The 23,632-nt window shown below is 43.4% G+C and overlaps 2 protein-coding genes across 5 annotated transcripts in view; one reads left to right on the top strand and one right to left on the bottom strand.

The window, feature by feature from the left end:
• Positions 1-23,632, top strand: part of TRMT6 (tRNA methyltransferase 6 non-catalytic subunit) — an 80,298-nt gene that overhangs the window by 35,595 nt on the left and 21,071 nt on the right. For both annotated transcript variants that reach the window (XR_015720944.1, XR_015720943.1), the window contains exon 12: positions 1,543-1,726. The gene's annotated coding sequence lies outside the window, so the exon portion shown is untranslated. The remainder of the gene's footprint in view (positions 1-1,542; positions 1,727-23,632) is intronic.
• The window catches only part of CHGB (chromogranin B), a 38,832-nt gene that overhangs the window by 11,050 nt on the left and 4,150 nt on the right, over positions 1-23,632 (bottom strand). Inside the window, exon 1 of one of the 3 annotated variants that reach the window (XM_045808765.2) lies at positions 1,629-1,712. The exons of 1 other annotated variant lie outside the window; for it this stretch is intronic. In XM_045808765.2, the coding sequence (XP_045664721.2) occupies positions 1,629-1,677 (49 nt within the window). In that variant the 5' untranslated portion in view covers positions 1,678-1,712. Of the gene's footprint in view, positions 1-1,628; positions 1,713-23,632 lie in introns of those variants that run through there. One more of the 3 variants, XM_087853744.1, reaches the window with a different exon arrangement.

The raw sequence follows: 23,632 nt of genomic DNA, 5'->3' as shown, positions 1-23,632 counted from the left end.
GACTGGTAACGGGTATAGAGGTTTCTTTCTGGAGTAATGAAAAACTTCTGACATTTGATAGTGATTACAGAATCTGTGAATATACTAAATTACGTGCTTTAAAAGTGTGGGTTTTATGGTGTGTGAATTATAGCTCAATAACTTTTTTAAAGAATATAATATCTCTAATTTAGCTGATATTATAATATGAACCCTTCTTAAAATATTCTCTTGCATAAAGGAGCTATAAATATTTTACCACCATGGTTAAATGAGTCTCACAAATGACACTGTTTTGTAGTCTAAAGCAATGTATAGCATAGCTATAGCATTTTGAGCAATTTCTTTCTGAAAATATTTTTGACAGGAAAAGACTATTCATTTAGTTTTCTTTAAATTAAGAACATTTATAGGTAATTTATAAGAGTGACAATGTTAGAAAAATCTGAATGTGTGTAGCTTGCAATAAAATAAATTACCATTGGTTTTCATTTTGTGTCTTTATATTTGGGATCCAGAAATTACTGTCAATGAAAGCTTCATATTCATGGATGGCAATACCTCAATTCCAGTTAGGAATCTCAATGTCAGATTAGAACCATATCCTATGAGGTTATTAAAACAGCCACAGAAAACCTCCAGTTTAATCCTCCAGTTTAATCTGGTGGTAGCATATTTATTTACCAAGGGTCTAGTGATTTTACTTCAATACACACATACACACACACACATGCACACACACACAGAATTTTTCAAATTTCCAGAGATCATTTCTTCAAGAGTTAGAGTAGTTTGAAAGATTAATCCTACAGTCTTCCACACATAAAGAGACACTGTCAAATATCTACAACTTAAAATTTCATTCTCCCAAATAGACTAAAATGATGGGGTTATTTTTTTTCATCTTCAAGGATATCTTTGTGGTTACTTTATAATTGTTATTTTCCTGGAGTACAAAATTCAAAATATCTCCTGCAGTTTCCATTCATAACTTAAAAATGGATGAATTTGGGTATGAAATTACCTCTCCCCAGAAATGGAACTATAAAATACAAAAAAAAAATTACATTAAACTTGTACATACATATATATGAACACACACATATAGAGGAACATGTTAAGAAAAAGATATGATATCTTATATACATATGAGACTTACTTTCATCTCATCATGTCTAAAAAATAATGATAAAGGAAATTATGCAGGTGCCAACTAATATCATAATACATGTACTCTTGGGTCTCCATAGTCCTCGGGCTTTAAAAAACCAAACAAATACTTAATTCCAGTTACATATTAAGGTTTTAGAAGCATCTCTCTAGACAGGTAGAGAGAGCGTGACATTTTAGAAGTGAGCACAAAATGTGGGGTGTCCTTGGAGGAGCAGGCACGTTTCTCTCTGTCTACAGGAAAACTCAGATATAAAAAGACCGAGACTCTTCTGGTTGGGCTAGGAAGCCCTCTGGCTTTTTCCAAGTCAGTCGGTGAAGCAGGGAGTTTCAGAAATTAAGAATCTCAAGCAAGAAGGAGAAACCTTCCACTCAACCCTTCCTCTCCCTCAGTATCTACAAACCAAGGTTCCCTAGCAGCCTTGAAGACCGAGGCTAGCGCTGTCCGCGGTGCTGAACAGGCGGCTGAGCCCACTCACCGGCCACCACCGCCGCTCCCAGGAGGCCGAGAAACACGGACGGCTGCATGGCTCCGCTCGCCCGAATCTGCACGGAGAAGAGGATGGCGGCTGGACCGGTGAGTGAGATGCGGGCGGAAGGCGAGATAAAGATGCTCCGGGAAAGCAGCTCTGCGTCCAGGTCCCCGCGGTGTGGCGCGGTTGCCGCAGATCCCGCTCTTATAAAGGGCAAGCCGGGCCGCAGGGCCAGGAGGGGTGGGAACCCAGGAGGCGGCGCCCCCTCGCTCAGCCCTGACGTCACGAGGCGGCCCCCAGGGCCGCAGCACAAGTAGGAGGAAATTTACGCCAGTCCAGTCTCCTGGGTGCTTGGGGTCTAGAGCGGGGGTGGGGAGTAAGGCGGCCGTAGGAATGAAGGGGTAAGAGGAGGTAGTGCAAATCTGACGCGAGGAGAGAGGTGGAGGTCTGTCTTAGATTGCCCAAGCTTGTTCCTTATCTTACTCCACCCCACCTCCAAACCTGAAAACGTGTGTTTGAGGCTGTGTATGGTGTGCGGTTTTGTTGAGAGTGTATCTAGGACTGAGGCTGGTTTGTGTCTTGGACTAAACTGTGGGGGGACATGGAAAAAAGAATGATGGCTTTAAAAATAAAAGGTGCAGCTGGAGAATATGGAGCCTGCTGTTCCTTCAAATTTTTAGTCTTAAATCTGTCTACCTACCCATTATTCTATCTATCTATGTACCTACCTACCTATGTACTGTTCGTGATTTTCCTCTTTCTCTGAACACATAACGTGTACACAAGGTAAACAATTTTAAAGTCAGATGGTACAAAAGGGTTCACTATAAATGTCTCCCTTCTACTTCTATTCCCCAAGTTCTCTAATTACCCTCTGCAGAGTCTATACTACTTAACCACTTTCTGTTGTTTAGGCTTAATTTATTTTGAAACATACATAGCTGCATCTTTTGAATGGCTACACTATATTACATTGACTGTATTAACTAGGATTTATTTAACCAGTCCCCTTTCTGATGGGCATTTATTTAGATTGTTACCTTTTGGCGTTTAATTACTCCTTTATAACAGAGCCCTAGTGTCAGGGTGGGTAATGGAATAACTTGCTTGTAGAATCTAGTACATCCCATAAGCACTGTGCATCCTGTCTTCCTTCAAAATTGAAATAAGAAAGTATTTCGTTATTAAGTATGAGAGGAAGGTGAAAACATCTTCCAGGATATTTTTAACATGAGTCCTCTCAGTCTAATGAGGACTCAGGAAAAAGGAGCAGGCAAGTGCCCTGCACCAAAGAGAAACCATCCAGAATCTTCTCTGATAACACAGGTTTTGGGGTCTTTTTTAGGAAAGGCAGATGTCTGCATGCACAGCTAAATGGACGTTTCAGTGTCTTTTTCCTGAAAATCAATGAGGCTCAAATCCTTTACTCATGTACTACATCTCCCTGAAAAGGCTGGGAATTATTTAATCAAGACCAGGGCCACAGAATATTTTTTAAAAAATAATCTTGAAAAGGATATTAGTGGGACAGTTGGTAAAATTTGAACAAGATTTGTAGATTACATAATAAATATTGTATCAATGTTAATTTCCCAATCTTAAGAATTGTACTGTAATTATGTAAGAGAATATCTTTGTTTTTAGGAAATGCATATTGAAGTAGCTAGAGATAAAAGGGTGTCATATGTACAACTTACCCCCAAATGTTTTAGAAAAAAAGTAGAGAGAGAGGAAAAGAGGAAATATTAAAGCAAACAGGCAACATTTGGGAAATTGGGGTGAAAGGTATATGGAAATTTTTAATACTATTTTGCATTTTTCTGAAATCTGATATTATTTTAAAACAAACAGAAAAGAATGTTCTTGGCACAAGAAAATCTGTATAAAACCACTGGAAAGAAGTGGTTACAGACAAAGAAGATGTTAAGGGAAGGTCCTTCCTTGGGTGCTGATCTGGGGGAAATTCTTTAGCTATTATTGGAATTATATAAGGCTTCCAACTGTTGTTTAAAATACACTGGTTGCCAATAGTACTTAGAAATTGGCACCTTCCAGGGGCATCCACATTCCGGTGTTTCAGCAATTTCCCTTTTGTCTTGCTCTGTTGTAAAGCACAGGGTTAAAAATGTTAATGTCATCTCATGGCTTCTCAGACAGGGCTTGGGCTAAGTTTATTACTCATCAAGAAAAGTCTTTTCATTATTGTGAATTGGCTCACAGCCAGTTCCTATATTCAGACTGACCTTTCTTTGTTCTCATTATTTTACAAACTTTTTATTATTTTTGCCTTTCATATTTAGATCTCCATGTACCAGGGGAAAAAAAAGCTTTTGGAAGGAGCATTTCCAAGGAATTCTTTCACAGCAGGATGACAGGAAAACCATTATTTTCCTTGGGAACTAGAGCTTCAAATAAACCTGGCATGAGTTAGGGGTACAATCACACTTTTTACCACATTGCCACTTAATTGTCCTGAGAATTTTTTATTGAAATGACCATCCTTTCTCACCTGCTGTGTAGTGTCACTGAAAAAAAACAAAAACAAAAGCAGCCCTAGAGTTTGTATGTGCATAGGTATGTTTCTAGACTCTTCCAGAATACTGATCTGTTCTGTCTCATTGGTCTATTTGTTTATCCTTAGAGCAGCACCACACTTTTTCTATCACCACAGCTTTTTAATAAGTCTTGGTATCTGGTGAAAAAGGTCTTCCCATCCTGTTTTTCTTCTGAAGGACATTGGTTATTCTTCGCCTTTGCATTTTCATATAAATTTTAGAATCAGTTGCGAATTGCCATGTGACAAATCTGTTAGGATTTTGATAAGAGTTGCATCAAATCTATGGATTAATCTGGGAGCAGCTGTCATCTTTACAATGTTGGGCAGACTTAATTTTTTGATTGCTGATAATGTTTTGGATGTAATCTTATCTCAAGTAATATAAAATATTATTACCATAGGAAAAGAAGAGAAGCCATGGGGAAGAACATTTGTCGGGACTGCTCTCAAAGAAAAAATAAGGAGGAAAACAAATCTCCTTTAGGAACCAGAGTCTAGAAAAAAGCATGGTTTTGTACATGGCTCCTGAAGTAGATTATCCATGAGGTCCAGCCAGGAAAATGAAACCACTATATGGAATTTAATAAAGGAAATAATGCACAGGGATTAGAAAAGCTGAAAGAGCAAATAGGGGAACAAGAGGAAATGCAGAGATTAGTAAATGCAGGCAGCTGCTACACCCCTAGGGAAGGGAAGGATGAAGAAATGTCGTATCCTCACTGCAGCCCAGAAGCATGAGCCACTTGGTGAGAGTGGGAAATTCCACAGGCTAGGAAGGCAGAATTTGGGGCCATGGAGGAAGTGTTGTCTGATAAGAGCTGGAAACACAGAAGAGAAGCAGCCCCTGCTACCAGTGCAGCCTCCTCTTCCCAAGGAGAGAAAGGGGGAGAACTCCCTTGGCTTCTCTTTTCTTTCGGTGCCTGTGCCTCTTATTGGCTGAACATACCTAGGTATGACTGACAGGGAAGCCCGAGCAATATGGTTTGCAAGGAACAGTCCCTCCGCTGATACAGAACAGAGCAAGGAACCAGAAAGCAAACAAACAAGCAAACGGCATATAGGTCAAACTAACTCACCTAGCAATCGGGTACTGGATTTAGGTTTTCTCTTAAAACTCATTAATTAATTTCATTTGCATATATAAATGCTTACTATGTGTCAAGCAGTCTTACATACATATTTGCCTATAACAAATGACATGGGCAAAACCAACACTAGTGGTGAAAGGAAATATACTCCATCTACTCAGCCAGCCAGGGAGGAAAGGGGGAGCGGCATGGGGTAGACTCCAGGTCTGCAGAGGAGGGTGTGAGAAAGCATGGCGTGTCAGGAAAATGGCAATACCATGGAAACTGCTGCTCTGCAAACGTCCATCTACAGAATGCTGAGACTTCTCCCAGATTCCCAGATCCCTCTGAGGTGTGTGTTCCACAGAGGCTCTGAAAGTTTCCCAGTGGGACTAAGCTTTAGTGATCCACAATGGAACATTCCTGATAGCAAGCTCTTTGGAGCTGCCTTTCCTTCCCTGTTTTGCTTCTCCACTCCTTGTCTCTGTTTCTTAGAATTATCTACAAAACAAATTATTTCCAGTCAGATTTTTGTCTCAGGGTCGGCTTTTGGAGGAAATTGAATGATGACACATATATTCACAAACCTATTACAGGCTGTTAAATAGAAATGTTCTTATTATGTCCGAATTTTGGCTGGAGCCTCCGAACTAGGGAACATGTGTTTTAAGTGCCCACACATTCCAAAGAGAGGAGTCAGACACATCCCTATGAGATTCACTGACCCAGCACAGTGAACTGGCACACTGGCTGTCAGAACTAGAAATGTGAAGGGGACTGGCTGGAGAGAGAATCTGTTTCATAGGGATGCCTGTACTGTTTCATGATGCTGCTTCCTACCTCAGCCAAGTGAGAAGCCCCTTGAGAACAGTTCACAAAAAGTGGGGTGGTTTGCAGGAAAGGAGATTGGACATCTCATTTCCTGGCCTAATGCTTGCTGAGCTGCAGACACCCAAAGACTTCCAATGATGCTATGAGAGGACAGTGGGAAGGAGACCATAGGGCTACTTTATTTGAGAGTTCAAGAGTTCAGTGAAGATGGAGGCAGTGGGAAGTCAGTTGGAGCAGCTTGCAAATTGGGGCAAAGGATGGTGGCTGGAGCATCTGTATATCTAGAGATCTGCCCTGGGCCAAGTGGACTGCATGGAATGTTACTGGTCTTGAGTCACCCAAAAGACGCCCTTGCTTGATGGAGCAAGGGGACCCAGGGATGTACTGATGATGGTAGCTGAGAGGTGTTGTGAAAGGTCAGACAGGGAGCATCGCCCCTGTCAGGGATTGGAGGAGTGAGGAGGTTACCATGGAGGACTCTAAAGAATCAAGAAAGGTCTCTTGTGAAAGGGCAAGCCAGCATCTGGAGGTCCCCTGGAGAACTACAGAGGACACTGGCGACCTCTGATCCCTTCTCAGTCTTCTTTGATCTTCTGCCTTGTTCCAAACCAGAAGGAGCTGGGTGGAGGGGGTGGGGAAAGGGAGTGGTTATGATAGGAAAGAAAGACACAAGGAGGACAAAAGAATGAGCCAGCCTTTTCCTCTTTTCCATGATTAGTTCTGAGTCAGGCAGCAGCTGGGCACTAGAGGAGCTTTGAAGTGGGTGAAAAATAGAAGTCTGGACTGTTGTAACGGTCTAGAGTTAATGAAAAGTTGTCATTCCTGCCTGAGATAGTGTTCAAGGATCAGGAAAGGAGATTTGACAGAGGATGGTTGAAGGCAGTTATGAGAGAAGATTGAAGCTATTTCCTGAATGTACCTTCCAGGTTCAGCATGTTCAAAATGATATATGTGTAATATCAGATTGAAAAATGCATCCACATTGTTTACATATATGAGTGCTGTAGTATAAGGGGGAATGTTCCAACTGGACCAGAAATCATGAGAAATCCGCAAAAGATAAAAGCAGATGGGTTCAGAGTGAAGGAGAAAATTCACAGCCCCTCAGATATAACTAATGTGAAAGATCAGGTGAGTTTTGGAGTTCCTCCAAGCCCAGAAGCAGGAGGGAATCTGTGGGTCACTGTTGAGGGGTGTGAATGGGGTATCTGATAGAAGTACTTGGGTTATATGGCCCTCCCTTCCTCCAGGATTGTGCCAAGCAGTGGGTAGCAGAGATGGCAGGACCTGCATCCTGTTCTGTTGGGTTCTTCCCATCTCTTAGTAGCAACTTCCCTCCACCTCTGATGCCTTGATGCCCACAGCCTCTTTATACTCTTCCCATTAAAAAACCTTCTCTCTATGGCACTCTTCTTAGGAATTTTTGAAATTTGTTCTCATTCCAAAATATGTATTTGAATTTGTGGAATTTCCAGCACCAAACCAGAAATGGTGGTCATAACGTTGAAGTCACACCACCTTCACGCCAGCATGGCTGTTACTGGACCAGTCCTGTACAGGGTGTTCTCAGGTCTCCCTCTTGTACTGTCTGCTGAATTCCCCTGGCCCCTCTCTATGCACATCCTCAGGAGTCATGAAATGTAAGTTGGTTCTACTTCTGTGTTTCTGAGAGATCTGGCAGACTTAATAAAACCCTCTTTGCTCTAGGAGGAGGCATTCTTCTGCTGATGCTGAATTTTTAATTATTTATGGTGAGTATTAGAGCACATCTACTCCCAGGCAGGCCTCTTCTCTACAAAAATATATTCTGTGGATGTAAACTCTGGGAAAACTCCATGTTGGCTAATTTCAGTTTTACACCTATGAATATTTTATTTCCCAATCATTCATAATGGTCCTCGAGGAGCCATTACTATTAAGTAAATATACACAGTTCCAAACCTCCCAAGATGTAATTGCCCATATTTTTGTTCTGGGTAACAAAGATATGTGTGTATGGTGGGCCACTTCTCATAAGTTTTATTGAAGGATTGCTCTCCCTCTCTTTCTCACTCTCCCCTAGCTGCCTTTTCCCTGTTTTGTACTCACTCACAAGGCTGAGAAAAGAGCACCAAATAATATTATACTGCCATATAAACATGGTACTCCCTGAAACTATAAGTAACCAATGGATAGCCACTCTCAACTCAATCTTTTTGTCTTTCAGAAGGCATATGATCCTGTCAGGTATGAAAACAAACATTGGAACACTTACCGGATTTGGTCCTTTCCCCCTAGAAGTGTAGTGGAGGCAGACTTCATAACTAACTTAGGAAGAGAGAAAAAACCTTTGCTGGAATATGACCCAAGGGACAAAGTGGTACCCTAGGTCCTGCAGATTAAAGGCAGAAGCCTCAGGGTTCATTGGGCCTCAATCTACTGGAACGCGGGCCAGTTTCCAGCCCAGAGGTAGACGAGGAAGCAAAAGGGCAGTCAGAAGACCTCACTGAATCTATATAGCCTAAAGAAATGTTGAAGAGAGGTTGGAGCAGCACAGGCGTGGTCTCAAAGGAGATGGTTTAGTCACTGAAAAGTGACCCTGAATCCCTCAATTCCTGAATTTACCCAAGGACTCCATGAAATGGATAGACAACATTCTTCAAAATCTAGAGCAATGGTTTATTTGCATAATTCAGTGTTTTATTATGCTACTCTGGACACTGTTTTGACAGTGGGGATGTGGAGGGAGGAAAAAACCAGGAAGAGTTTGTAAGAGGCAGAATATCATACACACAAGTTCCTACTCTCTGCTGCTCTCTAGGTAAGCCCACGCGGTGGTATTCTTGGATGCGGCTACTTCTTGATTTGGGGGAAAGGGCACGGAGGAGGTAGCACAAGCCTCAGAGCAGGCCTCAAAATGCCAACTCAGTCAACAGCCCCCAGTCCCCTCCGTTCCATACCCTTCTCCATTTCTCCTTGTCCCTCCAGATGAAAGAGCATCCAAAAGAACTTTGGGAGGTAAGATACCATCATCTGTCTTCTTGTCCTTCTGCTCTAGAGTAAGCATCCAGATGGCCCAGCTTCCATCATCTGCCTGTCTTTCCAGTATGATAAACATCCCACCATACCAGATCTAAAAGTGAAGAGTGTAATTTGTACAAAATATTTTATTACAAAGTGCTAATGAATGCTGGGAGACTCCAAACCAATGTTACTCCTGGAACCATTTCAGAATAACCTGTCCCTGAAGACATCTGAGGGGAGGAAGTCCATGAGTGGAATTTCAGCAGTACAGAGTTTCCCCAGAAACTCACTTCAGTCAAGAATCTTCTCAGGGTCCCTCAGCTCATACATTACCTGTGAGCCATGGCCCATTCAGTGGACCAACTCTGCTCTTGGTGCACATAAAAACAGTAACTCCCATGATAACATTCTTGGGATTGGGGGCTGCTGCTGAAGTAGACACTTATGTGAACATTGCAGAGTAGGTGGTGGTTTGGAAGGCCTTCCAGGACTCCTGGAAAGCGGGTAAAGGTCTTTTTTTTTTTTTAATCTCTGTACCCTGACAGCATCTGGCACAACCTCAGTGGGGTGAGGAGGTGTTGATCTTGAAGTGTCTTTTGACTGCCTCTGTTATTTTCTGTCTACAACTCACATACTTTACCTTGTGCTCAACCTTCTGTGTAACTCACATGCTTTACTCTGTGTCCAGGGACTCAGCCTTGCCTGAGTCTTTGGACCTCCCTTAGCCTCTGTTAAGAAAGATACACAGAATTCAGCATCAGACCACATTTCTTATTGATCGGGCCCAATCTGGAATCTGACTTCTTGTGACTCGTCTTGTTTGTGATTCATTGCTGATCTTCCTGAGCCACCTCTATTATAGCCCAAGCTTAGATGATGTGTGGTAAGAGTTTGGGACCTCATCCCAGTAAAGGATGTCTCCATACTTTCAGGTGCTCAGCCACAAACCTTAGAGTCACCCTTAACTCCTCTATTCTCTCACATCCAATCGTTGGTCTTTGGGCAAATCCTGAAGACTCAAACTTTAAAATATATCCAGAATCTAACTGCTGATTTTCAACTCTAACTCCTACCACCACTGCTGCAAGTCACCATCTTCCCTCAGCTAGATAAATGAACGGCCTCCTCACTGGTCTCCCTTCTTCTCCTCTTGTCTCTTCATAGTTCACCTTCCATACTTCAGCCAGACAGAGCGCATTAAAATGTTTATTTAACTCATGCCATTGCTCGGTTCAAAATGCTCCAATGTCTCCCATCTCATGCACAAAACCGGAATCCTTACACTGACCACCAGGCCTTTATGATTTGGCTCCCTTTACCTCTCTCACTTCTCCTGCCATGCTCCCCTGTGCACTGTGCTCCAGCCATGCTAGTTTCTGTGCTGTTCCTAAAACATGCCAAGCATCCTTCTGCCTCAGGTCTTTTGCGTTTACTGTGTCCACATACAGAGCCAGAGATCCACATGTTCCCTCCCTCCTTGAGAGCTTTGCTTCAATGCCAGCTTTTCAGTGAGGGCTCCTAAACCTTCTCCCTCCCCTGTTGCAGGCATTCCCTATCCTTCCTCCTGCCTTACTGTTCTCCAAAGCACTTATCACCACTAGTAAAACAACATAGGTGTTTTTCCTTATTTGTTTGTTGCCTATCTCTTCTACTAGAGTGCAAGCTCCATGAGGGCAGGGCTTCTTTGCCCATTTCATTCTGTACTCTGTTCCTGGTGCCTACAACAGTGCTGGCACATAGTGGCTGCTCAGTGCATATTGTTGAATGAATGAGTGATGCATAGCGAGTTGTGGGAACCATTGTTAAGGAAGACATTCAAGCTACAGGAGGGCAGGTGGTCTGCTTTTGGGGACATTAAAACTACAACATTGTTTATTTTTTTATTTTATTTTTTTTAAAGATTTTATTTATTTACTTGACAGAGAGAGAGACAGCCAGCAAGAGAGGGAACACAAGCAGGGGGAGTGGGAGAGGAAGAAGCAGGCTCCCAGCACTTCCAGTTCTCCCGGCGGAGCTGGGAGCCCAATGTGGGGCTCAATTCCAGGACCCTGGGATCAAGCCCTGAGCCACCCTTAATGACTGAGCTACCTGGGCGCCCCTACAGCACTGTTTAATTCTAGGAAGGATATACTGAGTGCCTGCTGTGAGCATGGCACCAAGAAAGACAAAACAAGATAGAGGCTCTGACAGCTTCCCTCAATTTGACAACTGGGCACCTGCTGGGTCTGACATTGTGTGAGTTGTTGGGACTCAAGGACAGTTAGGACATATCATTACTGCCCTCAACAAGCCTATCAGGAGTTCAGAGGTGCAAATAAATAATTATAATCCAAGGTACTGAGTGCTTCCTTAGAGGAAATACAAAGTAGGGCCAGTAAAGAATTCCAAAGGTTGACAGGGAGGCCCCAAGGCTTCCACTGGAGCTGATTTTGAGCTGGCTTTTAAGTAAACATATGCCAGAGAAGCTTATTATTTCCTAGGATGATGAATAACATTAAAGGCAAAACAGCAGTTACAAGGCAGTGTGCCACTCATGCTGGAGCTGGCTTGTACTAGTTCATGGGAGTTGACTGTTACATTTTCAGGAATTTCAAGAGAGTTGGCTGACATCACATTGGCAGCTTGAACTCAGCCCTCGTGGGAATATTACAGCACAGAAACCGTGTGTGTGTGTGTGTGTGTGTGTGTGTGTGTGTGTGTGTGTGTGTTTGTGTGTGTGTGTGTGTGTGTGTGTGTGTGTGTGTATGGTTTCTCTCTCCCTTTCTCAGTATATCAGGTCTTCCCCTCCCCAAAAGAGCTGGTTGCTAAACACTCACAAATACACCACCAGGTACAGAACAGACATGATTCCATGGTTCACAAGACTGGTTGGTCATAGTAGCTGTCACAGTCAAGGACAATACACTTAGGTGATGGTAAATGAGCTAGGCCTTCCCAGTGGGTGAGATTTGGATGTGCCAAAGTGAATGTACTGGATGAAATAATGTCCCCCCACCAATTCATTTCCACATTACATTCCACCTCAGAATGTAACCTTATTTTGGAAATAAGGTTTTTGCAGATGTAATTAGTTAGGTTGAGGTGAGGTCATACTGGATTAAGGTGGGCTCTAAATCCAGTGACTGGTTTCTTTATCAGAGGAAGGAGAGGGAGATTTGGATACAGAGACAGAGGAGACCCGGGAAGAAGGCATGGGACGAGAGACACAGAAATTGAAGTGGTGCAGACACAAGCCAAAGAATGCCAAGGACTGCTGTCAACCACGGCAAAGTAGCAAGAGGCAAGGAAAGATTCTTCCCTATAGTATTCAGAGGGAGTATGGGCCTACTGACCTCTTGATTTTGGACTTCTAGTTCTAGAACTGCGAGACAATGAATGTCTGCTGTTGTAAGCCACCCAGGTTATGGTAATTTGTCACCATATTAGGAACCAGATTACCGCATTGGGAAACTAATGCAGAACTACAAGAACAAAGAGAATGAGGTAGGGATGTATAGGAGATGACTGAAGGAGAGGAAAAATAACTGTTGTCATTCATTTATTGAGGGCCTTTCTATGCCTCCTCCCTTCCTGTGATGTGGGGGGAGTGCCCGGTCAGCATCATTTCTGTCCTTCTCCCTCCCCTGCTGCAGGCATTCCCTGTCTCCCTCCTGCCTTATTGTTCTCCAAAGCATTTATCTTTTGGTTCATTATCCTCATTTTGAAGATAAGAACCTCAAAGTTCAGAGAAGTTAAGTGAATTGCTCAAGCACACGCAGCTATTAATGACTTAAAAAAACAAGCTTTTCTGGCTTTTATTGCTCACCTTCCTTACCCTGTGATACTCTCCCTCTTTGATGTTTTCTTCCAGGTGGGTGGGAACCATCCCAACATCTAGGGATGCCAGGGTGGCTCACTAGGTTATGTCTGCCTTTGGCTTGGGTCATGATCCCAGCATCCTGGGATCGAGTCCCACATCAGGATCCTTGCTCACTGGGGAGCCTGCTTTCCCTCCGCCTGCTGCTCCCCCTGCTTGTGCTCTCTTGCTCTCTCTCTCTGACAAATAAATAAGTAAAATCTTAAAAAAAAAAAAAACCATCTCAACATCCCAAATGATGGAGACAGTGATATTAAAATCCTCAATATTTACATCAAGGAAGCAGGGCAAGGAGATTTTAGGATCCAAGTAGAGTTCAACACCTTTTGCCCTGCAAAGATCACCTCAATCCGGTAGAAAGATTCAGATGTCATTAAAAAATAGAATTTTAAATAGCCACAGACATGCTAAGAAAAATGCATAAGAGTACTGAGTCCCTTTATATGGAAGGAAACCACCATCACAATCAGAAGAGATCCAAGCAGCTGATGTTTATGTTGGTTAGAATCTCTTTTTTCCCCCCAAATTGTGCCTTTTATTTGGCATCCTGGTCTGAAGTTGAAAGAATAAAGATCTAGCTACTAGAATAGCAGACAGTAGTCACACAACGTTCTACACATTTGTATACTTTAGACAAGCTTTCATTTAAAAATAAAAATAATTTGGGGCGCCTGGGTGGCACAGCGGTTAAGCATCTGCCTTCGGCTCAGGGCGTGATCCCGGCGTTATGGGATCGAGCCCCACATCACGCTCCTCCGCTATGAGCCTGCTTCTTCCTCTCCCACTCCCCCTGCTTGTGTTCCCTCTCTGATGGCTGTCCCTGTCAAATAAATAAATAAAATCTTTTAAAAAAAAGGTCTAACATTAAAAATACTGTCATTTTGGCTACTTGGTTTTTATTTTTTAGAAAGAGAGACAGAGAACATGTTGGGGTGGGGGATGGGCAGAGGGAAAGAGAGACTCTTAAGCAAGCTCCACGCTCAGTGTGGACTCTGACGCGGGGCTCAGTCTCACAACCCTGAGATCATGACCGAAGCCGAAATCAAGAGTCGGACACTTAACTGACTGAGCCACCCAAGTGCCCCTTGCCTACTTGGTCTTTAAAAATTATTATTTCTTCTAAACTGTGGTTGGTTAGAATCTTTTATTCTGTGATTTTAACTGTTGGGGTCTGAAGTTGGCCTAGCAACTGGAATCGGTTTCCATTAGGCCCATACCTAGTAAAAGGCTATGCCTGTATTTCACTGACTCTATACTAGCCTTTGGGAAAATACTATCCTCAGTCTTCTTTTGAGGTGTGACTGCAAATGCAGGGTGCACCTACCCCAAGCAGTCTAGGCCCCATGCAGCATTCGATGCAGAGATCCCAAGCTAGCAGAGCCTGGCCCTCAGTGTGTGGTTTGGCTTATATTGGTTGGTTGTTTTAAATATTTGAATTTGAATACTTCTAATTGAGGCTTGCACTCTCCTGTTTGGCCACACTCCGTCTCCACCACTTTTGAAGTCTTAACATTTAGCCGAGTTCCCACAGTTTATCATGACAGGCTTCCATTCTCTTGATTATTCTTCTGGTCCCCATGGGAGTCATATTAATTCTTCACATCTCAGGAAGAAATCCTTCAATCAGATTGCTTCCTTCCCGAAGCCTAAAGTCAATGCAGAGAGAACTGGAGTTTCCTGGTGGGGGGTTGTGTGTCTTTGAAGCTTGAAAGGGCAGGTGCAGTGGGACCAGGTAGAAAGGGGCTTTGGGCAGTCAGAGAACACAAGAGGCGGTACCCACTGAGGAGCTGCTGAGGAGTGTTTTCATGAGGGAATTCCTTCCCAGCATTTCTTAGACAATTTATATACTTTCCAGATATCAAATTCTGAGACAAATTGAGAAATTGGGAAAAGAGAAAGTATTACAATTCTCCTGTGAGAATTAAAGCTTAACCGTGAGCAGAGAGATACCACTGGTCTGAAGGGATCCGTTGAGGGGATCCACTGAAAGAACAGGAAGCACTAGTACTGGAGTTGAAGGTTCAGGGAAACATTTCCGGCATCACGGTTTGATCTGCCTGCTTGCGTGTAGCTGTTACTGTATTGTAAGTGTGTGTTCCAGGTCCCACCCATCTGCTGCTAACTGAGAGACACTTGCAAACAAAATAAATATGAATACATTTATACTATTATAATGTTTGGGTATTTGCTATAGGCTACATTTTTTTGTATATATAAGCTGTGTATTTCTCATTCATTAAAAATATTTTAAGAAATAGGGGTACCTGGCTGGCTCAGTCAGTAGAACATGCGACTCTTGATCTCAGGGTCATGAGTTCAAGCCTCAAGTTGGGCATAGAACTTACTTTAAAAATATATTTTTATTTTTAAAGAAATCCATAGAGACACCTGGGTGGCTCAGTCGGTTAAACATCCAACCCTTGGTTTCCGCTCAGGTCATGATCTCGGAGTTCTGGCATGGAGCTACCCCCCCTCCCCAGTCAGGCTCCATACTCAGTGCAGAGTCTGCTAGAGATTCTCTCTCCCTCTCCCTCTGCCCCTCCCCACTCATGCATGTGCACACGTGCTTTCTCTCTCTAAAATAAATAAATCTTTTTAAAAAGAAATCCACAATAATAAGTAAAGAATTTCTGATTTTTCTTAGCATAATCTCCTCCAGTCCCATCCATGCTAAGTGAAATAAGTCAAGCAGAGAAAGACAATTATCATATGGTTTCACTCATTTATGGAACATAAGAAATAGGAAGATCGGTAGGAGAAGGAAGGGAAGAATGAAGGGGGGGTAAACAGTAGGGGGAATGAACCAAGAGAGACTGTGGACTCTGGGAAACAAACTGAGGGCTTCAGAGGGGAGGGGGGGTGGGGGAATGGGATAGGCCAGTGATGGGTATTAAGGAGGGCACATATTGCACGGTGCACTGGGTGTTATACGCAAATAATGAATCATGGAACATTACATCAAAAACTAAGGATGTACTGTATGGTGACTAACATAACATAATAAAAATTATTATAAAAATTTTAATTTAATTTAATTAAAAAAAAAGAATTTCTGATTTTTTACTTCCAAGTCCCAAAGATTAGTATGTTTTTGAGAATTTAGAAACACTACAATGAATGAGGATTTAAGAGGATGGTGAGTCTGTTTTGAAATTTTGCCTGGGGCCAATCTTATTCCTGGAGGAAAACTAATGGTCTCCAGGAGGCACAGGTTTCTGCAGGAAAGCAAAGCTATTTGGTAAAAGTCACAGGCTATGGAAGCCACAGGGATTTGCACTTGTCTGTCTTATCTCCCATGTTCTCAATTTCACCTAGAAACATCATTTCACTTTTGCCTTGGCTGACAAGTCAGCTTATATGCCTAAGGAGGCTTAAATGAATGTGGTAACTGAGGTGCTGTTTGGTCCAGAATCCGAGGTCTTTTAACTACTTTGTGGCCCAAAGCACTCAGAGGCCAAATAGTAGGATCTGCGGCTTCCATTGTGCCGACTGCATGTTTTCCAGCCCAGACCAGTTCAGGTGGAACCAGACGTGATCACACTATGTCACATTCCCAGCAGTGATTGCTCTTTTGAGAAAAAATTATTCTGTATCACCCTATTAGAGACAAAGGCTTCTGTACCAGATACCCTCTGGTCCTGGGAGACTGGCAAGTGAAGAGAGGGCATGAATGAAATTCAACAGGTCCATGTTTCACTTCTCATTTCAATCCAACTCAAAATGAAAGCCTTGTGGACTTCCACTAACAGGAATAAAAGTCATCCTTGGAAGCCAGGACAAAGCCAGAAAAGAACTCATTCCTCTTACACTTTAAGGAGTGTGATCGACAATGATCAACCTCTGTTCCACTCACATTTTGGTATGTGGCCGGAGGAGGGGAGAATTGAAATTCTCATTCTGGTACAACAAGTAGGTCCACTCCCATGCAGGTAGATGGAGAAATATAAGATGTATATCATATGGATGTAGATGTTGTCTGCGGTGAAGTAGTGATGTTGATGCAGATATTGTAAATGCTGTGATGAGGCTGTCCGTGACACAGAAGTAAATGCAGATGTAGCTGATGTTGACGCCAGCTCCATAGAGTAGCTGCCAATAGAGACATAGAGGTGATTGGCATAGCTGTAAACATGGCTGCAGGTGATGTGGATGATGGATTAGAGTTTCTCAATCTCAACACTACTGACACTTTGGGTGGAATAATTCTCTATTTTCAGGGGCTATCCTGTGCATTGTAGGATAGTTAGCGGCATCTCTGGCCTCTACTCACTAGATTCCAGGGCCATGCCTTTCCTGCCGGGAGTCATGACGATCAGAGGTGTTTCTCTGTGTCACCAGATCTCTCGTGGGTACAAAGTTGCCCTGGTTGAGAACCACCGATTTAGACAATGTAGATGTAATGTCAGGTAGGCATTGATGTGGATGTGAGCATAGACAATGTAGGTGATGAACAAGAAAGTGTAGCCGTAGGTAATACAGATACAAACATAGATGTCGGTAAAGAACATGTGAAGACAGATGGAGGAGATGATGTAAGAGGAGATGTAAATGCTATCACTCTGAACATAAGTGTAGATGACATACGTGACATGGCTAATGTTGATGGTGTAAATGTAAGTTGTATGATCTGGGCAGAAAAATGCTGATATTGAATGTGATGCAGATGACGTAGATGGGGTATAACCAGAGTTCAGGTATATGAGGTAGATATCTAGATAGGTCAATATAAAAAGAATTTTCCCAACAGGAATTTAAGCTTTTTGAAGATGAGGATCATATCTATACATATTGATATCTCCCAGAGCAATTTGGAGTTGCTCATGAACGATCTATTGTTTGTTTAATTAGTTCTACCCGTTAAGAGCCAATAAAGTTATCTCTTACACTCAAATACGTTTTCAATTAAGAAAACAGATTGTCTTCAGGAAAGTTAGTGGTTATTTAAAACTCCAAGTTATAAATAAAAGTATGTGGGTAGACATTTAAATACTCAAAACATATCCTGCATATATTTTCCCAATATTTTGTTATGAAAATTTTCAAACATACAGAAGACTTGATAAAAATTTACAAAGAAGACCTATATACCCACCACTTATACTTTATCATTAACATTTACGCTACCATTAACGTTTACTTTACTACATATAAAACATTTACTGTACACTTACTATACTATATAATATACTTGTTTAACTCACATCTATCCATCTGTCCATCCATCACTCCATTTTATTTGTTGATCCATTTCAAAGCAAGTCCTACATGTGTTTTTCACTGATTCCTTAGAAGACAAAATTCCCCCAACTACTACTTTTGACTTCCTATAATTACCTACTGTCATCTTGCCTAGGATGGTCATAGGTCACCTGTGATGTTTTGCAGGTTAAACCTTTGTAGGATTTAGGAGATCATCAAGACATTTGTTAAAAACTTGAAGCTGAAATTCAAGCAAGGATAAACCCAGAGATTATTAAGGAGGGACACTGAGAACAGGCAGGCTGTTGCATTTCTCCCACTTCTTTGGGAGAGTTTTCAGACCGCGGGTAAGCAGCATCCTGTCAGGAGTGGTTTAAGTGTAGTGTTGCCTGAAGGCAGAGAAACCGCCCTGTCATCTCTTAAGGTCCTTTTTGGTAGGATTCTGAGGTCTGATTCTGAGGTCTCTCAGTCTTGACTAAAGACAGATACTCAGATTGAAAAAAAGAAAAAAATTAATGACAAAAACCAGAAAGACATTAGGCTTCAAGATATAGATAGCATCATTAGTACAAGATCACATGAGAAGCCTCAGATGGTCTCTCAACTCATTCAGTAAAGCTTTTTTTTAAAATTTTATGTATTTGTTTATTTGAGAGGGGAGAGAGAGAGAGAGAACATGAGCGGGCGTAGGGGCAGAGGGAGAGGGAGAGAGAGAGAGAGAATTTCTCAAGCAGACTCCATGCTGAGCCCACAGCTTGATGCCGGGTTTGACGCGGGGCTCGATCCCACAACCCTGAGATCATGACCTGAGCTGAAACCAACAGGTGGATGCTTAACTCACTGAGCCACCCAGGTGCCCCTTCAGTAAATCTTGGTAGTGTGTTCATACATCAGACAGCAACTGAGTAAACGTTTCTGCTTTCACGGAAGTCCTAGCCTTTCTCACAGACATTGCCAAGTTGTCAGCTCCCAGCTGGCTGTCCCACAGTTTAAGCAAATGCTATTCACAGTCCTGAGGAGCCTGACCTCTTCCCTAGAAATGAGCAATACTGTATTCTTCAGAATCACAGTTCTCTACATACTCAAAACTCATTATGTGTCGCAAATTTGTAAATCCCTCTGAAACATCAAAGCTGACAAGAACCCGCTGGAAGTACATTGGCTGGGGACTGCAGCATTTCCAAATACCCAATAAGATGTTGACTGAGTGGAGGGAGGTGTCAGTCTGTCCAGTTTATTGAGTTGTTACAGGGCTGTGGTCAGTCTGAGCTGCCAACACGTTACCCGGCAGGGCTAAAGAGGACTAGATGTGGAGTGACCCTGTGACATGTGTGGAGAGCCCCTGAAGAGTAAACAGTGAAGTAAGCAATCGGCACCGGTCTGTACTGTGATTTGGTTTGGGGGTGACACAGGTGTTCCTCCTACTTGATTCTGGGAAGGTTTCCTCTGGGCTCTGATGGGTGGGGAACAGAAAGTTTGTCCACAAGGCCAGAGGATGAGACCACACAGAGTAGCAGATACTGTGATGCCCAGCCTGCAATCTCCTTGGGCCTTGACATTGCATGTATACCGACGTGACTTCCAACCGCCAGTGTCTGCTGGCATCTGCCTCTTCAGCTGAGGGCTCTGTGTGGTGGCCGGGGCCCACTCTGCCCATGCACACAGCAGGCCAGACGCACTGCGTATTAGTGCCTTCCCGGGGGCCGCCTTTGACGAGAGACCGATGGGAGCTGGTGCTCACGTACCCTCACTCTCTCCCACCTCGTGCAGGGTGACTCTGAGGCTGCGTTCTGGTGCCCTGAGTTCTGCAGTGGGGTTGAGTTCCAGTTGTCCACGGGAGCAACTTGCTTGATGGTACGCCTCCTACTGGCCTCCCTCTCTCCCCTCTCAGCTCCTCACTCTCCCACTCAAATAAACTACATGCACTTGAATTTGTGCCCCAGAGTCTGTTTCTGAGGGAACCTAACCTCAGCCACACAGGCAGTGCACAAATGCTCTGAAGGTCCCTCTGCCTCGTTATTTTCCGTCTTGTAATCCGTGAAGGCAATCAGAAAGCAGGGAAGACAGGCCAAACTGTCTTACCTCAGCCCAGAAAACTCAAGGGCATCTTTTCCTAGCAACAAAGAAGTTCTGTGCCTTCGGGCACAGCTGTCACAGTGTCAGCTCTGGCTTCGTATTACTCACCCACGCACCACCACCTCCCATTATGGAATTTGAGAGCCATCAGAAATACACTGAGGGAACAGGGGCACGGTCCTCGCTGTTGCAACAAATCTCCTGTGTCCCCGTTCATCTCTGCCCCAGCCTGATACGTAGCAGCATGGAATACTTTCAAGTGCAAGTCCAATCACTAACGGAGACCTTGGAGAAGAGGTTTTAATGGTCCTGGCAGCCCCTGTGCTTACACTGAGCATCTGAGTGAAAGTCAAGGGGACAGATTGATCTTTGGTTTTCCCCCAGAGATTAGGCCAGGAGACAATCACTGAAACACCAAGACACAGAAGAAACTGCTAGCTCTTCCGCGAGGTTAAAGCCTTTGCAAACTTAGTGCTAAAAAAGTGCTGTTTAGGGGCACCTGGGTGGCTCGGTTAAGCGGCTGACTTTTGATTTCGGCTTGGGTCATGATCTCAGGGTCCTAAGGCTGAGCTCTGCATCAGGCTCCATGCTCAGCAGGGAGTCTGCTTGGGGATTCTCTCTCTTGCTCACCCTCTGCCCTTCCCCCTGCTTGCACTCCCCCCACCCCCCAAAAATAAAGAAATAAATCTTAAAAACAAAAAACAAGAGTGCTGTTCTGTTGATGTAATCCATTTTGGGGGTTAGGAAATACCTCCATATTTTGTTGAAATAAAATTAACTACTGTTGTCTATGTCTATACACTAACAGAAGTTCAAGTGGAGAGATGGGCAGGTCATTTGCTGTTATGGGGAATGCTTAGCATCCTAATCCCCTTTCCTCTATGATATGGGAAATGATGAGAAGCAGGATTCACCCCCTACCATAGAAGGGAGCCAAACCAGATGGCCCTTTCCCTGCCCCCTCCCCTGCTAGAGAACAGTCACATGATCCAGCCTCAGCCAATCAGATGTTCCCACACAGGACTTAATTTAGACTCAGGGACAGTTTAGAATTTAGTGCAGCAGTGGCACCTAGGCTCGCGGCCATAGCTGCAGTGGTATTCAACAGCCAGAGTGCAGCAGGGCCAGAGTTAGGAACATTCCAGCCAGACCATCCCTGCAGCATGACCTCAGCTGTGTTTCTGCTGCCCGGCCTCCTTCAGATCCTGCCTGTTTTCAAAACCTGATTATCCAGACTTCTGGTCAATTCTGTTTGCCACCCATTAGCCTTCTACTAAAGTCAGCTAGAGTCCACTTCTGTTGTGTGCAATCCAGAACTCTGACTGGCACAGAATGTGATATCCCCTAGTATAGAGAGTCACCCTGGAGGTCGGAGACCTGGGTTCTTGTTGGCGGGGGGCATCTAGATACCTATACAAAGGGGTCTTTATCTCATTCCCTGCAGAGGGCTTGACTGCATAATTGCTAAGTTTCCCTTACTGTTCAAAGTCTATGATTCTCCGTGAAGTGTTGGCCAGTGAAGACCCAAAGCTGCTTGAGTTTCTGCATCCTCAGTGACAGGGAAAGGTGTCTGGAAAAAGATGTCACTGTGTGAAGCCCACAGATAGGTCTGACCAAATCAAATAATCAAAGAGTGCCTCAAGCCACTATATGAGTGCATAGGTCCCCAAAGGGGTGAATGTACCTGGTAAACATTACTTTGGGCATGTCAAGGCCAAGGATATCCATGGTTGGTTTGTTTGTTTATAAAGGTTTTATTTATTTATTTGAGAGCCAGAGAGAGAGCACAAACGGGGAGGAGTGGGAGAAGCAGGGTCCCTGCTCAGCAGGGAGCCCCATGTGGGCTCAATCCCAGGACCCTGAGATCATGACCTGAGCTGAAGGCAGCACAGCTTAACCAACTGAGCCACCCAGGAGCCCTTCCATGGTTCATTGAATAGTGTCCATAAGTGTCTGCTATATGAGTGGTCCCACTGGAGACAAAATCAGAGATCAGACAAAGAAAATCAGAGATCAGATAGCGAGAGTGACTGGCACTTTTATGTATGCAGTAATCTAAATAATTGTATAGCCATGAGAACAAGTCCGAGGAGTGGGAAATGTGGTCATAACATGCATAGATCACGGATTTTTAGGGTGAGAGTAGAGGTCACTTGCTTTGAAGTGTTTCCCATGTTCACACTATAACATATGCTAGAAAAACCCACTGAAAACACGATGAATCAGGAAAACTTTTGCAGTTTAATGATAAACCAATTTATCTGAAGAGTAATTCCAATTTTTACAGGAGAGCAGCTAGTGCCGATTGAAAGAGGTTGAAGAGATACAAATGCAATGGTAGAGCCTTGTTTAAATCCTGATTCAAATAAAACAACCGTAAGAAGGCATTTTTGAGACAGTTGGGAACACTTGAACATGGACTGAGTATCAACTAACATTAAGGAATTACAGATGATTATCTTCAGGGGTTCATGGTCAGGTGGTGCTCTGTTTTGTTCTGTTGAGTCCTTCTCCATTAGCGATAGATGCCCTGTTCACAGGTGAAATAAAAGAATGTCTCGGATTTGCTTTAAAATAGTCAAGCATTGTACGCCTCAAAGTGTGGTCTGTGCATCAATGCCTGTTTACAAATTGCGTGCTGTTGGCCTGTGAGAAGTGCAGATATTAAGAGTAAGTGTTTAGAAACTGTCATGACACTTCGCGTCGTCATGGCACCAGGGCAGGGATTAGTGTCTCATTGGCCAGGGAAGAGCCCGGGCTGGGCGTTGTTGAACTTGCACGGTGAGCTCTATGTGCCATGAGCACGAGCTGTGTGCTGGAGCGGGCCAGGACGGAATGGACGTTAGAACAGGCCCTTCACTGTTGATAGTTGAAGAAGCAACACTTTAGCCCACACGCAGAAAGCGGGTGGGTGTGTGGGGGGGGGATTAATGAAAAAGAGCAGCAGAAAGCTGGTGGCTGTTGAAGCGAGCTGATGGGCACACAACACAGTGCTCTCTGCATTTGTGAAAAGTTGAAAATCTCCATCATTTGGTTTACTAAAAAGTTAAAAAGATATCTAGCCTGTCAAGAGAGATATTGTAAATAGGTACGTTTTCAATACATTTCCTAGATTTGTATCGACACAGATAGCATATATATAACAGGTGTGTGTTTCACATAAACTACTCTAGACGGGACACGCAGAATAATACATAGTTCACGTAGAGATTATATGTCATGGTTCAGGTAAACTTTATTTTACAGAAGTCATGGGTAAACAAAGTAACTTGCTGCATCATGAGCTTGATGAGCTTTTATTATATAATAAATTCTGATTACATAATAAACTCCTTGAGGCCAAGGTTCCTGTGAGATACCACTTCTGTGTCTCCACAGGACTCAGCTCAGGGGACCGCAGAGTAAATGGTGCTTAATAAAC

The sequence above is a fragment of the Ursus americanus genome, chromosome 22, assembly GCF_024610735.1.
Source record: "Ursus americanus isolate L20-20 chromosome 22, mUrsAme1.1.p, whole genome shotgun sequence".
NCBI classification, from domain to species: domain Eukaryota; kingdom Metazoa; phylum Chordata; class Mammalia; order Carnivora; family Ursidae; genus Ursus; species Ursus americanus.
Note: the sequence above shows the minus strand (reverse complement) of the source record. Positions and strands in the feature narration are given on the sequence as shown.